The sequence below is a fragment of the Crassostrea angulata genome, chromosome 1, assembly GCF_025612915.1.
Source record: "Crassostrea angulata isolate pt1a10 chromosome 1, ASM2561291v2, whole genome shotgun sequence".
Lineage (NCBI taxonomy): Eukaryota > Metazoa > Mollusca > Bivalvia > Ostreida > Ostreidae > Magallana > Magallana angulata.
In genome coordinates this window covers 46,107,909-46,123,884 of record NC_069111.1, presented here as the reverse complement: position 1 = coordinate 46,123,884, position 15,976 = coordinate 46,107,909, and the positions used below count along the sequence as shown (strand labels likewise).

The 15,976-nt window shown below is 30.5% G+C and overlaps 2 protein-coding genes across 3 annotated transcripts; both read right to left on the bottom strand.

The window, feature by feature from the left end:
* Nucleotides 1-1,960: 1,960 nt before the first annotated feature.
* LOC128169912 (uncharacterized) lies at nt 1,961-4,153 on the bottom strand. Of its 2 annotated transcripts, XM_052835945.1 has the most exons (6): nt 3,852-4,153; nt 3,586-3,638; nt 3,338-3,469; nt 3,026-3,146; nt 2,879-2,922; nt 1,961-2,721 (listed from the first exon to the last, which is right to left on the bottom strand). In XM_052835945.1, the coding sequence occupies exons 1-6, from the start codon at nt 3,968-3,970 to the stop codon at nt 2,270-2,272; spliced, it is 921 nt and encodes a 306-aa protein (XP_052691905.1). In that variant the 5' UTR covers nt 3,971-4,153; the 3' UTR covers nt 1,961-2,269. The 2 variants fall into 2 exon arrangements, with proteins under 2 accessions (XP_052691905.1, XP_052691909.1); XM_052835949.1 differs by lacking the exon at nt 3,586-3,638 and having other exon boundaries at nt 3,852-4,151.
* Nucleotides 4,154-5,847: 1,694 nt separating this feature from the next.
* Nucleotides 5,848-15,137, bottom strand: LOC128169931 (uncharacterized). The gene is made up of 5 exons (XM_052835955.1): nt 14,964-15,137; nt 14,822-14,880; nt 14,581-14,721; nt 9,156-9,267; nt 5,848-8,981 (listed from the first exon to the last, which is right to left on the bottom strand). Exons 1-5 carry the CDS (start codon nt 15,080-15,082, stop codon nt 8,705-8,707), a joined length of 708 nt encoding a protein of 235 aa, XP_052691915.1. The 5' UTR covers nt 15,083-15,137; the 3' UTR covers nt 5,848-8,704.
* Nucleotides 15,138-15,976: the final 839 nt, after the last annotated feature.

Sequence of the window (15,976 nt, the reverse complement as noted above, 5' to 3'; positions counted from 1 at the left end):
ATATTTACAATGCATATGTAGTTGCACAAATTGGTGAGAAGTTCATGTTAACAGTTATCTTTCCCAACATCGAAGCATACTGACAGATGAAAACCAAAACAAATGTCTTTTCTCTATCTAATAAGATTTATAACAGGAAGTGTTAATCAGGAAACTGATTTCGGTGTCCTTTTTTTAAATTTCAATATAGATCAATAATGTTTCGTTTGATATAATTCATTAAAAGTATAAATGATTTATATTTCCTATATCAATAACCACCACGTCCTATCAATAAAACACAATGACAACCTAAAATGCATTTTACTCGAAAGAGTAAATTGACTGCAGATATGAATTAATTTTTCTCCTTCAGCTATAAAATAATGAAACAATATTTTATTTGATATACGATCGCTTATTACTTAACAAAAAAAAAAATAATAATCGGACAATGGCTATTGCGAAACAATGTTTACATTAACACAGATTATAACGTCTTGCCGTACAGTGACACAATAATAATCAATTAAGGATCTCTACGAAAATTTTCAAATCTTAAATTTCTTTAAAAATATTCAAAAATATTATGATTTTTATTTACATATGTATAATCAAATTGTGTTGGATGAACAGCTAGCCTTTTGGTGACGTTTTATATATGACATATTGTGTTGGATGAACAGCTAGCCTTTTGGTGACGTTTTATATATGACAGTGTCAGTTTTACTCGTATTATTTGCGTAGGAGACAAAACATTTGGTAGATTATTTTTATTTTTTCATTTATTCGGTATGCAAGAGCATGCTCTACATACGAACAGTTTCTTAATCTGATGCGGCAAGCTACTATAACAAACAAGTTGTTGGAACAAGAATATCAAGAATTTCGATTAAAATCATCTTTCGCAGCATTGTTAAGGCTTACTATGAACTATCAACAGATTTAAACGTTCATAAAATAATACATCTATCATTACAATCTATTAATGTAAAGTTATTTGATCATGACATAAGTTAGGTATTAGTTGAAACAGTATAGTAAATGCTATATTGTATGACACTTAGTGTGATGCACTGAATGTGCAGTCACGTGATATAATTCTCCCGAATGGAGGTCATTAACAACTTTCAATATAACAAGGGCATACCCTTATTCAGATTGAAAATTTAAATAAAAATCTAGTAGATTCTAAAAAGTGCTTCTGCTTCGTAGAGAATTCATCCTCTATAAGAATACATATAAATATAAAATAAATGAGCTCGGGTTGAATTTGTTGTGACCTTGGCTTAATATTTCACTTATTTATTAATTCATTCTACAGAATGTACCGAAGCAGCAGCAGTTCTCATTAAAATAATCATTCTTTCAATTTATACCAGAAAGATTGTAATGATCTGTTAAGTTATGCGATTGTAAATAGCTGATTTGGATGTGTCAAACACATCGAACTTTTACGTTAAACACGCTAGAGAAAAAAATGATAAACGCTTGAAAAAATAATTACATGCTGAATCAAAACAAGCATAATGAATAGGATTTAATGGTACAATATTTGTTTTAAGATAATGCTCAGTTCATTTATGAAATTTATATTCCCATGTTAAAAAATAGATTGTTTCGTCTCTCTCTCTACACATATCGCTATGCATCAAAATTTACAATATGACGTCACATCGACAGTTCCATCGCGATAAGTAAGTTGTTTATTTTTAACGTTGTTGGACTTAATTGACCTCAAAGTTGCATGCAGAGGTAATTTTTATGTAGTTTAATGTGTTTGTTCCCATTAAAAATCGGGATTATTTTATTTTTGGGCATTTTTGATTACTTGTTTTTTCTAGTGCTTTCGATACTTTTAGATCGAGCTAGAGTGTCTAATAAACATGGTTTTCAGATGTTAGTGAGATTCACGACCACGTGTTAAACTCAGATAAACAACAATTACCAGGAAGATTGCGCTATATGTAAGCTATATTTAAAAATTATAAGCGGAAATTAAAATCTGAGATTAAAATCACATTTTTCGATCTATGACATTTTGGCAGAATAAAGTTTTTCACCCAGTTTTCCATGTTTGCATTAAATCAAAATAAATATTTTGAGTTTAAAAGCAATGGGGTTGTTAGTTGAGTAGCAAGATTATCGAATGCGATTTATACAACGAACAAGTGCATGCAATTGTCAATAAAATTATATTTTATTTTTTTACTAGCTGTTTTTTAAAAATGGAAATGAATCTTATTACAAATAACTATATAAGAACGCATGTAGGTTTGTGGCTTCACAGCTATAAATGCGCTATCAAAATATTTCCATTGTTTTTATCCACTTTGGAATTATAGTATTGATTAATTCCTACATAATTATACACCCCCGATGTATCAACAGTTATGTCTGAGCACGATTTTGACATCCGTTTATTTCTCTTTGTATTTTGGGCGAGGCTTACATAGCAGTCGTCCTCTGGAAATTCAGACAATGTTACAAGCGGTTGTTTACTCTTAAAACGTGCATCGATTGCGGTGTAACATTCTTCACCCATCTCACTCATTGTTTTGCTTGATGTACGCTCTTTGCAGAACAATCGGTTATACTCTGTTGAGTTTATTCTGTTTGGTGTCGTTTCCTTGTTGCTCTTTCCGTTGCCATCGAGAAGCATTCTTGATTCGCGAATGTCATCGTAATTTTCCTGAATTATATCCTGTATACTCGGAACTGTGAATAAATCCACTTGAAACCCTTTAATAAAGAGTTTTCCATATTTTTTTTTACACCAGTTATTTAAATTATTTAGCAATCAAAACAATTACAAAATTAATGATTGTTTTTTGGGGGGAAAAAGAAAATATACTCGTGATGTGTTAATCTCATATTTATGAAAAAAAATAACAATTACCTTCTGTTTTTTCAGCGGATTTAGGTTTGTACAACATCTTACGCCTGAAAAAATATAGATGCAGTACAAAAGCTTCGCAGTTATTATGCAGCATTCAATTGATTTGAGTACCTTAAAAACCTAGAGCTTCATTATATTTTCTCTTACCATCTGTAAAACATCACACCGATGAATAACAAGGCCATTGAAAGCAAGACAGATCCAGATCCAATCACAGACAGAAGCAAAGTGTCTTTACATTTGTCTTTAAATTCGTTGTTGATATAATCTAATGAAATTAATGTTATTTTAGTTCTCGGCATTCCTTAAAATTAACCGACGCTTTATATGAAATGGACTGCTGGATAAAGGTTAAGTCATGGAAAAAAATATAATTTGCATTGCTAATCATTTTACAAAACTTTTAGACATTTGTTAGATGTTTTTTTTTTATTTTTTAAACTTGTTAATGGAACTTACCAATCGTTTGGCAGCCAGTGTATTTATTGCAGACTTCGTGATTCTGGCACTTACAAGTTTTTCTGCATCGGTATCCAAATGATATATTATGGCATGGTTCTGAACAGTTTAACCCAAATGCCCCGAAACATTCTGTTGAAAAAATATTTTATAGATACAAATTTAGTTTATATATACCTAGATGTAAATCAATAGAAGTAGGCATGTACATGTATACATCAATTACATGCTTAATAAATAAATCGAACCTATACATTTTCCATCGTGCCAATAATATCCACTGCAGCAGTGAGTATTTTCACTGAAAGATTTCCATTTAAAACATATTTATTCACCATATACACAGAGACAGTAGCAACAAAACATTATCAATATCGTAAAAATAACCGAAACAATAAGTTTAAATTATTTATTCTTTAAATGGAAACGTAAATCTTGAGATGAATAAAGGATGACGCATTTCAAATTAGCAAAATTAATAGGGAGTAATTTAAAATAAATAAATGGAACTTACTTTTCATTTTGACATACATTATCTTGAGATAAATTCTTGTCATTTTGTCCTTGTACAATCTGTTGTAACACCAACATTATTGTTGCACATTTCGCCATGTTTATGTTCAAACTAATCATTTAAATAGATAATCCGCTTTTAGTTTTACTTGATTGTGATTTGTATATTCACTTGTTTTCCTTGTTTTCTCAACCCAATTGTATCGTTTTTAGACCGTTAATTGATACTCATCTATAAATATACATGATCAGAAATCACGTGGTTTGTTCAATGGCAAACGACCAACATGGCAATGATTCATGCGAGATTTTCTAGTCCAAAGACAGGTTGGCTATTTCTTGGAATGTACAACAATTTCTAGGAATTTGAAAGCAAAGCAAAGTTTTAAGATATTTTAAGTTATGGAACTAGAAAATGTTTACAAAATGATCATATAAGTATAATAATTATTTGCTTTCTCTTTCTCTTTTGTTAAACGTTTTGATAGGCTAAAGCAAACCTGTACTTTATGCACACTATATTCACCTTAAGCCTTGCTATTTCACAAAGACAACATTTTAAGTTGGAATTGTCCAAGAACTATAACTAAATATTATGTAATCTACAATTGTGTAATTAAATAAATGAATTGTTGCTGCTAAATTCACTAAAACCCGGGGTGACCAAAAATAATTACGTTCCTCTTTGTGATTCCCTGGCAGTGGGAGATCTTGATAAACTGATGAAGTTTGACAAGTGTATACATCTATTTATTCACATTATTTCAAATGTACCCAAATCAAATTGTATTTAGGAGAGCTGGATGGTTGGGGGCATTTTAAGACTACATCATCATCCTTGAGATGAAGAGCACTTAACTAAGATAGGAAAATTGTCATATTATAAAGTTAAAGTGGTTAGATAAAATAGTTCCTGGCTAAATATATCATATCTAAAATTTAAATGTAACTCTAATGGGTAATTTGTTGAACAATTAGCCCCGTTAAAGAAAACAGGATGTACAAACATATATCGATCTAAGACAAAATCGCATTGTTCTCAGTTTTAAAACGACATAGAAATGTCTTTATGAGTATGACAAATCTTCTGTCATGCAGCACCTCTTCGTTAACAAGATTCTTGTACAATCACTTAACGTATTTTATTTTACAATTCCGTTCAAATCTATATTTGAATAACTCTTCAGTTTAAGCGGTTTTATGAAAATACCTCGATACAATCTTGGTTGTGAAGTTAATATTTAAGAACATCCAATGGTATTTCAATTGAATTTATTTCAATTCACTTCAATTGAAATGTAAGCCAGATTTAAAAACAATGTGCACAAATAAGTAATTAAGGTCTTTCGTTTCCAATGGAAGTCCTCATTCTTATTGCTTTGTTTCTTTTTCCCTTTTCTTATGCTTTTTTGTACAAGCGATTTCTTGAAAACGACTCAACCGATTTTCGAGAAAAATTTCAGATCTTGTAGATATTGATAAAAACCATATATATGATTTGTTTTTTTTAATGATGTCATTTATGTTTGTGAGATATTGACGTTTTAGCGATTTTCAGAGGGTCTGCTTGACCTGTTATCTCCTCCTAAACGAAAAAAGAGTTCAAATTTTCAGGAATTGAAGAGGAATGAATGTAGATGTGTATCAAGGCATTTTTGATTTATTTGGTTTCAAAGGCGTCGAAACTCACCTGGGCCTGAAAATTACTTTAAAAAAAAACGACGTGATTTTTAATGGTTTTCATTCTCTATCTCCTTTCTTGAAAATATTTTAACATAACATATATAGCAAATAAAATTTCTGTTTCAAAGAGCTTTTGTTTGATATCAAGAAAAAGGTGCTGGTCCCTCAAATTAGGGGCTAAAGGGGCTACAAAGTCCCTCTTCAATAGCACTTTACTGAGAAATATTTTGTAATATGTTTCAGAAGCAAAAATGTTTATCTTTCACTTATAAAACAAAATAATCAAAACATTCAAGCGTTACGTAATTAGGGGTTTTAAGGGGCTAGATGTCCAAACTTTTATTAAATATATTACAAAAAGTACTGATATTTTGAAAAGCAATATAGAATAAAAGGTTCTTAGAATGATGTTTGAAACAGTATTCAACCATTCAAGTTTCGTTATCTGGCCCCAATAGGGAGATAAGGGGCCGGCCCGTAAAACTTCCTATCCCAGATAGCTCAAATACAGTCACGAGTTTTTAAACAATTGTTGAACAAAATCTGTTTAAAGGAAGTGAACATGAAAATATTATCAAGGGCACAAATTTGTCTGTTTGGTGTATATAATGATATCTGAAAACTATTTAGATACAGCTTTCCCCAGTAAAAAGAGATACCTCTAAGAATAACTAATTCTTGCAATCCATGAGCGCTGCCAAATTGTTAAAATCATTACTTCCCTGCTTGGTTATCTCTAAGCATCTAAGAGAGGGCAGCACCGATGCTGATGTCAGTAAGACACACTGCATTTTTACACACGCTTAGTATCAGCAATAAAATGTCACCATCAAAATGTAAATTAAAACTTGAAATGGATGAAAAGAAATGACATTTTGAAACACGGTATATGGAGAAAGATTTTGGATCTCAGAATGATCCATTTTCATCAGCAATTAATGTTAAATGTAACCAGAACGGAATGTTCTGGATCAGTGTTATTGTTATCTATTTTTTCTTGCACTCTGGAATTTCTTAATTTGCTGTTATGAGTTTGAACATTATGTGTGCTACATAAATGAGCACATAAGGTGCATTGCTCAGCATCCTGATTTTTAAAATGTGACTTAGTTCTGTTTTTCTTCTGACAGCATAAACAGAACCGGCATACGTATCATCAAGATCTAATTAAAGATAAAACCAAATCAGACAGGGAGATCTCTAGAGCTATATTTAAATAGAATTAAAGGTAAGAAACTACACAAAGAAAATGAAATTACATTTTTACATTTATTTGAAATCTACAAAGAGCATTTTATTTATGTAAACACTGACTGTCAGATTTCTGAACAAACATCTGGAATGCCGTGGTCTCATATTTCACAAATTATCAATTCATTATTCTGCACAAACCGTGTATAGTTAATTACCTAAGGTTCAGTTATAGATATATACTGAATCCTTGTCCTCTCATGACAGTACAACATTTTGCTGCACATCTAGGCATAAGTTTTCTATGTAACTTTTATGAACTCCGTATAAGCATTGACCCAGTTCTATCATTGACCCAGTCACCAGCAGCAATGTGGCTTTTCTACGTCAGAGAACAGATGCATGCTGGGGGGAAATGGATTACCTCTATTAACCTTTCACTGAGAGTGTTAAATTGATAAAATCTCATGATAGAAATAGACAAAAACGTTCCAAACACCATTTCTAAGTTTCAAAAGGCTTTTAAAATTTATTGAGCAACAATTTATTTATTTATGTTCACTTCCTTTAACATCAAAAGACCTTTCATTTGATCTCAATAAAAAGGTCCTTGCATTTAGGGGTCAAAAGGGCTTTAAAGTATTTCTTTCATAGCACTTTACTGAGAAATATTTTGTGATATGTTTAAGAAGCAAAACCGTTCATCTTACATCTTATATGGAACTATACCTTATAAAAACTTTATCAAGCGTTACGTTATTAGGAATTTTAAGGGGCTAGAAGTCCAAAACATCGATCAATCATATCGCAAAAAATAACAAATATTTTGAAAAGCAATGTGTAATAATAAATGCTTAGAATGATGCTTTAGTCAATATTGAACCATCAAATTCTGTCATATGGCCCCAGTAAGGAGATAAGGGGTCAACCCATGTTTGATATCAAAAGCCGTTTCGTTTGATATCGAGAAAAAGGGGCTGGCCTTTTAATTTAGGGGCCATGAAGGCTCTGAAGTCTCTTTTTTTATAGCACTTTACTGAAAAATATTTTGTTATATGTTTTGGAAGCAAAAATGTTCATCGAACATTTATTTAACAGTAAATTATAATTATTTTATCATATATTCCGTAATTCGGGGTTTTAAGGGGCCATAAATCCAAAACTATGATAACATATCTCAAACAGAACAAATATTTTAAAAAGCATTATTTTGAAAAGCAATATAGAATGAAAGATGCTACAAATGATGTTCCTGACAATATTCAACCATCAAAATTTTGTTATGTGGTCCCAATAAGGAGAAAAATGGTTATTTATCAAAGTCGAGGTCATATTACATTCAAAACATCGCACGGAAGACATCCTAGTTGCTCGTGTCTAGTTTGTTTTAATATTTTTTCAATAACTTTGTTTTCTAATTAACATCCAAATGCATATAATTCTATTTTACAACTTATATGATAAAAGATAAGAATGTTGTCCGTTGGATATAGAGTTGACAACAACTTTCTTTCCCTAACGATTTAATATTACGTTTTACTTTTCTATCGTACCAATATGAAATGGCACTAAGTCAATATAGAGGGCTTTGTTATTATCAAATATCTGAGGCACCAAAAGTTTTTTATATTGATCTATGTGGTATTTTTAAATTTAGAAAACAGCGTTTTATCATTAGAATTTGAAAGTTTTTCTACAGTTACTGAGTATTTTTCAGAAAAATTAATGTTCTAAATTGCCATTTCGACCCAGATTAAAGACTACACAACGTTTAACTAGGTCATACTAGCTCTGTTCTTACGGAATACTAGTAACTGTCAACATGTTTATCGTTTATTATGATTTCATTTTTCTAATAGGTATGGTTTGATCTAGGTACACTTATATCAATAATTTTTCAGCTTCTAAATAGTTTTACGCTTCTCTGATTCTCTGGATTTAAGAAGAAAATAAAACTGCCACATCTTTATGGTTTAGTCTTTAGTGTCTATTGTGTAGTAGATTTTGGTCCTTTGTCGTGCTATACTCATCGGAGCAGATATCTACCATAGCAGCTTTTGGGAACTGGATATGGTTGTATTCGTTACACGTTTCATATCCTGAGGTCCCACATCTGTCTAAGGGCTGATCGTCATCGATCTCGTGGTTTCCTATATTATTTCCATGCTTTTTAATTTTTCTCTCGGAATGGTTTACACGCGCTTTAAAACTTCCCAGATTTGTTATCTTAAAATTGTGTGTCCACTTCAATCTTTTTCTGGTATAAATATAATAAAAATGAAAGAAATCATTATCAATAGAAATTTGTTTTGCAAGATCTTTGATATGAAATCATTAAAAGCACAAAGAAATGTCGAAATTTATGTTAATACACGTATTTGAAAAAGAAGAGGTGAGCGGCATTTTATCAAATGAATATTTTATGAATTACCTCATTGCACAAGTAAAGCAGATAACCGAAATGAAGCCTTGAACACATAATAAGCCGATCAACAACTGCCAACTGAGGTTTTCTTGCTCTACTGGTCGCTGCCTGTCTAAAACTATTTTATACCAAAAGTTAATATAGCGTTACCGTAAAGTAGAATACAATTTTTGGTAAGTGTAAATATAACTGAGAAATGAAACAAACAACTTCCAACCGAAGTATATGATATATTTAATCTGGAAAGAATTCATTAAAGTATATTTTCGACTGTTTCTTGTTTGTTTTGGGGGGATATAGGCCACTCCGGTTCGAACTTGAGTACAAAAACGTGTTGGACATCCCGTGACTGGAATCGAGATTTTTCAAACACTTGGATTTTAACCGAACGGCCGGGGTTTATAAGTAATTATCATAAAGCAAAAATATCAACATAAAATGCACTTTAAAGTTTTTATATTAGGTTGTTTAGATTTTAGTTTTAATATAAAATGTCATTCTTTCACAGAGAACTGTTTTATACATTTGCATTGTATATGGGGTTTATAATTTGATGCAGACCTTGGGTACAATCGAATTCGACGTTTGTCATGAATATATATAACTAAATATCAATTTTTTTATTTTAAAGCCTATAATAGCCAAAGAGCCTGAAGGACACTTCATTTTTAAGGACACATTTATCCTTTAAAACAAATAAATTACAAAACAAATCTATTGACACGGTCTTATGACCTTGAAAACGAGCGCTGTGTCAAAACAATCAATCGTACGATATATATAATAGTCAATAATTGTAATATTAGCTCGTCCGAAAAATATTGACCGGTCAATATTTTTTTTATATTAACCGGCTAGGAATAATGTCTAGAGAACATTCCCTCTATTTCAAATAGTCGCCTGATTTGCTGATTCGTAAACGATGACGCGAATAACTCTTAGCGACTCCAAAACAAGGTGACGTCATAATAGACAGTCAGTTAAGGCAAGTAAACAACGGACGCGCCATGCGGCGGTTTGCTATCATAACGGATATAAGGATTTTCGAATTACTGTGAAGTAAAATCAGGTAGAACATCAGTATGTTAATTCTTGCAGTCGGCGGAATATCACCAGTGGCCGTTTGATGCTGAGGCTATTTTGGAACTTTGCACAAAATTGAATTCGTGAATTCTTTGTTGAGCTGAGAAAATTACGGCGATCTGTTTTCAATTAATTTCTTAAATTTTGGTTTGTTTCTTATATAACAATATATATATATATATATATATATATATATATATATATATATATATATATATATATATATATATATATATATATATATATATATATATATATATATATATATAAACACAAAAATAAGTCCAATGCTCAAACAACTTTTATCTATAGCGCTTTCGACCTACCGGGCTCTTCAGTAGATTTAAAAAAGAAAAGAAAAAAAAGTGTGTCTCCTTTAACTTTTCCAATGTGTGTGATATATATATATATATATATATATATATATATATATATATATATATATATATATATATATATATATATATATATATATATATATATATTGGAAAAGTTAAAGGAGACACACTAATTTCGTTGTATGTTTGAATTGTAGCCAGTGTGTCAGAAACTGGGACAATTCAAAACCTAAATAGCGATAAAAAAACCTTTCAGAGATGTTTTACGGAAATAAGAGGAGAGTGCTAAAATTATATTTTCCTGCAATTTAAAATCAGTGTAAGTAAATTTAGATCTTTGTTGAAATTTAATCTTAAACAACATAAAATTACATGATCAGTCCCAAGACATTTATTCAGCACATTTGGACGCTTTTTAATAAAAATGCACATACCTGTGGAAAAAGTGCAATTGAAATCAATGAAAATACAAATTTTCCAAGGTATCATCATTAACACATCATCATTTTTTTACTCGAAAAAATTCACAGAAACGATAACAGATTCCTTACGGAGATTTAAATTAAATAATGTTGACATCATTTCTCCATTTGGAAGTCACACGAAACACATTGCACAATTTTTTAACGTTATAACCCGAGTACCTTCATGTCTATTGCAATGCAGAACCCTCGTAGACCTATTGATTTTAGCTGTGTATTGAAACCTGACAAGCTAGATAGGGCGTTTCAATGGGAAAATCTTGGGATTTTTTTTTAAACATTTCACTGAAAATCGTTTGTACCTTGAGGTATTCATTTGAGAAATTGTACTGCGTAAATATTTTGGACAGAATATGGCAAGAAAGGAGTCTTTTCTGGTTTTCGCCTTGTCAAAAATAAATTTGGTTTAAAATGGTCATTAGATCAAGATAAACAATGATTAAAATATCATGTTATTTTTTTTTTTATTTCATACAACTTGGCATAGAAATAGTACTCAAAGTTTATGATCTTACAAGGACTATATTTTTGGCGGAGCCATGTCTTAGGGGGATATCACGTTTTTGCAATCCTGTAGATTTAGCATTTTTTTTTAAAAACAATAACATTTATTTAGCAACTTATGTGAACTTATGATAAGGTACTTGGGTTTCAGAATATATTATAAAATATGAGATGATTTGCATATCAATTTATATTTTTATTAGCTTTTATAAGCAATCACTCTGTAAATACTTTTGTGTGGAAAAAAATCACTAAAATCGACATTGCTCTCTTATTAAATGGTCAATATACTACTGTATTAGCTTTTCTGTCAATTTATATTTTTATATAAGGTCTTCATAATATGTAAAAATCAGAACTATATTAATATCGGAGGCATACACAAAACAATCAACATATATTCAAAACTTAAGAAAATGAGAGTAAATGCGAGCTAAGCAATATCAATTTTAGTTTAATTATTCTTTCCAATATCTGTAGTAGTATAGGCTGATAGACATTCTAAGATTCTATCATTTCACTAAAGAATAGAAACTTCATATCTTTAGCAGATGTTTACATAACTGCGTGTAACTACATCTATTTTTATCCTCCTTCAAGTTGAGGAGAAAGATAGTGACCTTGACATGACCTTGATGCAAATAAAAAATGGTCAAATTTGATAAAACTGATAAAATCATTTGGTTACATGATATGTGTGACTTTGTCAAAATTTCACGAATTTCTTAATATAAGAAGTATGTCTGATAACGAGAAGACTCCTTTCTTAAGTAATTATTGATCAGGATGTATCTACTTTGCATTAGCATGACAGCTGATTCAAATATCCAACTTTATGTTACAGTATTGTTTAATAAGTTATCAAATATCCAACTTTATGTTACAGTATTGTTTAATAAGTTATCAAATCTCTTTAAAATATTTAATATTTATAATTTGTAGTTGTAAAAAAGGTAACATTGTCTACCAATTCAAAGCCAGTTCGGAGGATAAAACACTAATATCATCTTTTATAAAAAGTTTAAAAATGCCCAAAATGATGTGAAAGATAGACCGTGTGATTATACCTTTTCCTGACATGTCAGATGTTTGCAATAAACTTAACTACTCACTATCTCATTGCAAAACAAATGTTAAATACACGTAAATAATAATTTCGAAAAAAAATACATTACCTTAAAAAAAAACACAGAGTTGAACTATAATAAATACCTTACAGACAAAGATGATTAAATATAAATACATATGTAATGAACAAACACTTTCCAACAGATGGTATAAGGAAAGCGGCATTAATGAATCCATGTTTTTTGTTTAGAAAAAGGAAACAGTTAATGATGAACAGGTGGGAATTTGATATTGGGTTCTATTTGTATTGAGGTATGAAAAATGATACAAATATTTACATTATTGCATCAATGGATTTGAAAGTAAAAAATAAGGTAAACTTTAAAACCTCGTTATGCAAATTGGCAATATCTATATAAACTGAACTTTTTTAACATTTCAGTTGACTATTCTTTAGAATCATTATCACATAGTTACAAATTTTATAACAAGCTCGTTGCTCTCTTTATACTCTGCATCCTTTCAAAATCTGTATTATTTATCCTGAGAATTTATTTTAATAAATGTTATAAGCGTAAAACAGTTATTTGATAAGTACAAATGTAATTCTTTTATAGTTTTTAAGTCTGTATATGATTTTAATAAGTATAAAAATAAATAAGAATAATTTATAGAAATTTAATAACTACATGTCTCCGTGTAATTTATCAACTCTCTTCTAAATTAAATCTAATATTACAATGGTAAGTTTAAAACTGCGACAACAAATTATCTGTAATAAGAAAAACTAAAAGCAAAAAAGGACAAATACGGTACGTGCTATTCTATGATCACGACAAAATATCGGAAGTAATTTTGATAGTATTATGTTAGTCACCAAATAGCTAAAAGCAAAATATAAAGAAAGGAGATTTGTTGATATTACATAATGTTAAGATTTGATAGCACCAAACGGATACAGGATGCAGAAAATCTTGCAAAAATACCATATACAGCAATCATCTCACATTACCCACCCTGTCCTAATAATGGATATTTAAAAGCAAAGTTGATGTGAAAAGCATTACCCAGAAAGTACTTAAACAAGGAAAATTTTGCAGCCCTTTTCCAAATTCTGTAAAGTACATTTCTCATTTTTAATCTATTAAGATAGAATGCGTTGTATAAATGAAAAAAAAACGTTTTGAATGTAGAATTCAGTAAATTACGGTAGATGCTGGAAAGAATATACGTCGTTTATTTGATAAAAAGCGGAAATGCTTAAAAAAAGAAATATGTGTGTTATATAAAGGCACTTAGTGACGCACAAACCGATGATTTAGCAAATATCGAATTTTCTACGATTTCCATATTTCTTATATAAAAGATGAACTTCTTAAAAACAAAGGTATTCGAAAGTAAATAAATCAAATTAAAAAGAGAAAAGGAGAATTATGCGTTGGGCCAATACAATAATATTGAGTTTTTCTTCCGCGTCATAGTCACACAAACACACAAACACTGCAACGTGTCATACATCAGTCATTCATTGGACCCGATGTCTTTAAGATCTATATATTTATCAAGATAACACTCTGTATAAATGCTTATTTATTACAACATGCATCGGTTAGCTTTAAATTTCAATTCTTTTCTCCGTGTGTCATTCCCACAGTAGGTATTTTTAGATAGAAATCATATTACGTGACACTAAAATCAATGCCTAAAACAACTCGGTTTGTTTAAATGTAAAATTTTTGGACGAGTTTTAATGACTTGTAAACTAACAGCTGATGACTTATGATCTGTGAAGCCTTCCGTATGATGAAATTTCCTATATTTCTTATTTCCGTTGTCATGATAAAAGTTATAACATCTATTTTGAGTCACCGCGTCACTTTAATCTCAGATGTAGACACAACAAAAATGAATCAAAAGAAAATTAGAATGACAATTATTGTTAGATCAAACTCTTACCACACGTGTAGTTTGATATACAGCCAACAAACTGATTACAAGTATCTTTTACAGAACAATTACATCTTGTTTTACATCTTGGTCCATAAAATCCTGGCGGACAGGGAACACTGCAGTTTTCTCCGAAATATCCAATGCACTCTAATTGAAAAAACAGTATTTCAAAATTGAAATTTTTTTTATAAATATTTCAAATTATGTCTTTATACAATATCAAAAAATCAAAGAAAAATTTGGCTACCTGTGCATGTTCTGTTTATAAGTCGAAAGCCAGTACAACATCGTGTAGAGTTGGTAGACCTATATAAAAAGATTTACTTATTATTAAATATATATAATAAGGATACATTTATATGAATACTAATTTAATGCTGCCCACTTACTTTTCAATTACACAATCCTGTTGGCCTCTGGATATCACAATAGTAAATGCAAAAATAACTACTAGGTATAAATACAGATGAATTTGATGACGGTTTATCACATCTTTTTCCATGTTCATCCTAAACGTGTGTTACATATATAAGGCTGTGTATTAAAAACCCTTCTCAACCACAATTTAGAATAATAGAGATGAACAAGCAAATACAATAAGGAAGTTAAATCTGAACATGGAAGTAAAATTCTAATAATTAAGTCAAAAGGAACCATGGCAGCACATATTGTTGCCTAGCTGCAATAATGTATCCCTCTCCGATTTTTGTATATCTGATGTTTACTGGAGAGGGGTATAATTACATCGGATCTCCGTAATTGTGCAAATGTTTTTAATGCAGCTGATCTTGGTCTGAAAAGATTGTTTACATCTTTTTTTTTAGATCAATTTTTTTTTAAATTCGGATTGAATAAATTAACCGTATATAAACCAAAGTCGTTTTTCTTCAGCAGCCATGATAGTTCTCGCGTGATTTGATGGGGTTAACGCTTGGAGTTTTGATGGGCTTGATAACGTAATTGTCAGTGTAAATAAGTGATCTTTTCTCGTTCTATAACAAAAACATCATTTAAGAAAAGGGTATACAATGGAAAATTCATATTCACCACGTTATTTATGCTTGGGGGAATTCCTATACTCAGTTCAAGATCTGCTCCTGAATTCTTATTGGCTGTCCCAGAATAAAATCAAAGTACTGAAGTACTGAAAGCCGGGCTCTTTTGGTGTGTCTTTCTGCATGTTGTGTAGTAAAGACTGAAAATCTCTCTCTCTCTCTCTCTCTCTCTCTCTCTCTCTCTCTCTCTCTCTCATGCTTTTAATGTCGGCAAAGCATCAGAGAGCGACCAAATTTTGTAAGCGGCTATAAACAAAAAATAAGTCTGTCTAGTAGAAGTTAAAAAGTTCAACAGTTGCTGCCTTGAATTTTGCAACAAGCATTATATATTCAATGCCCGTTTCTTC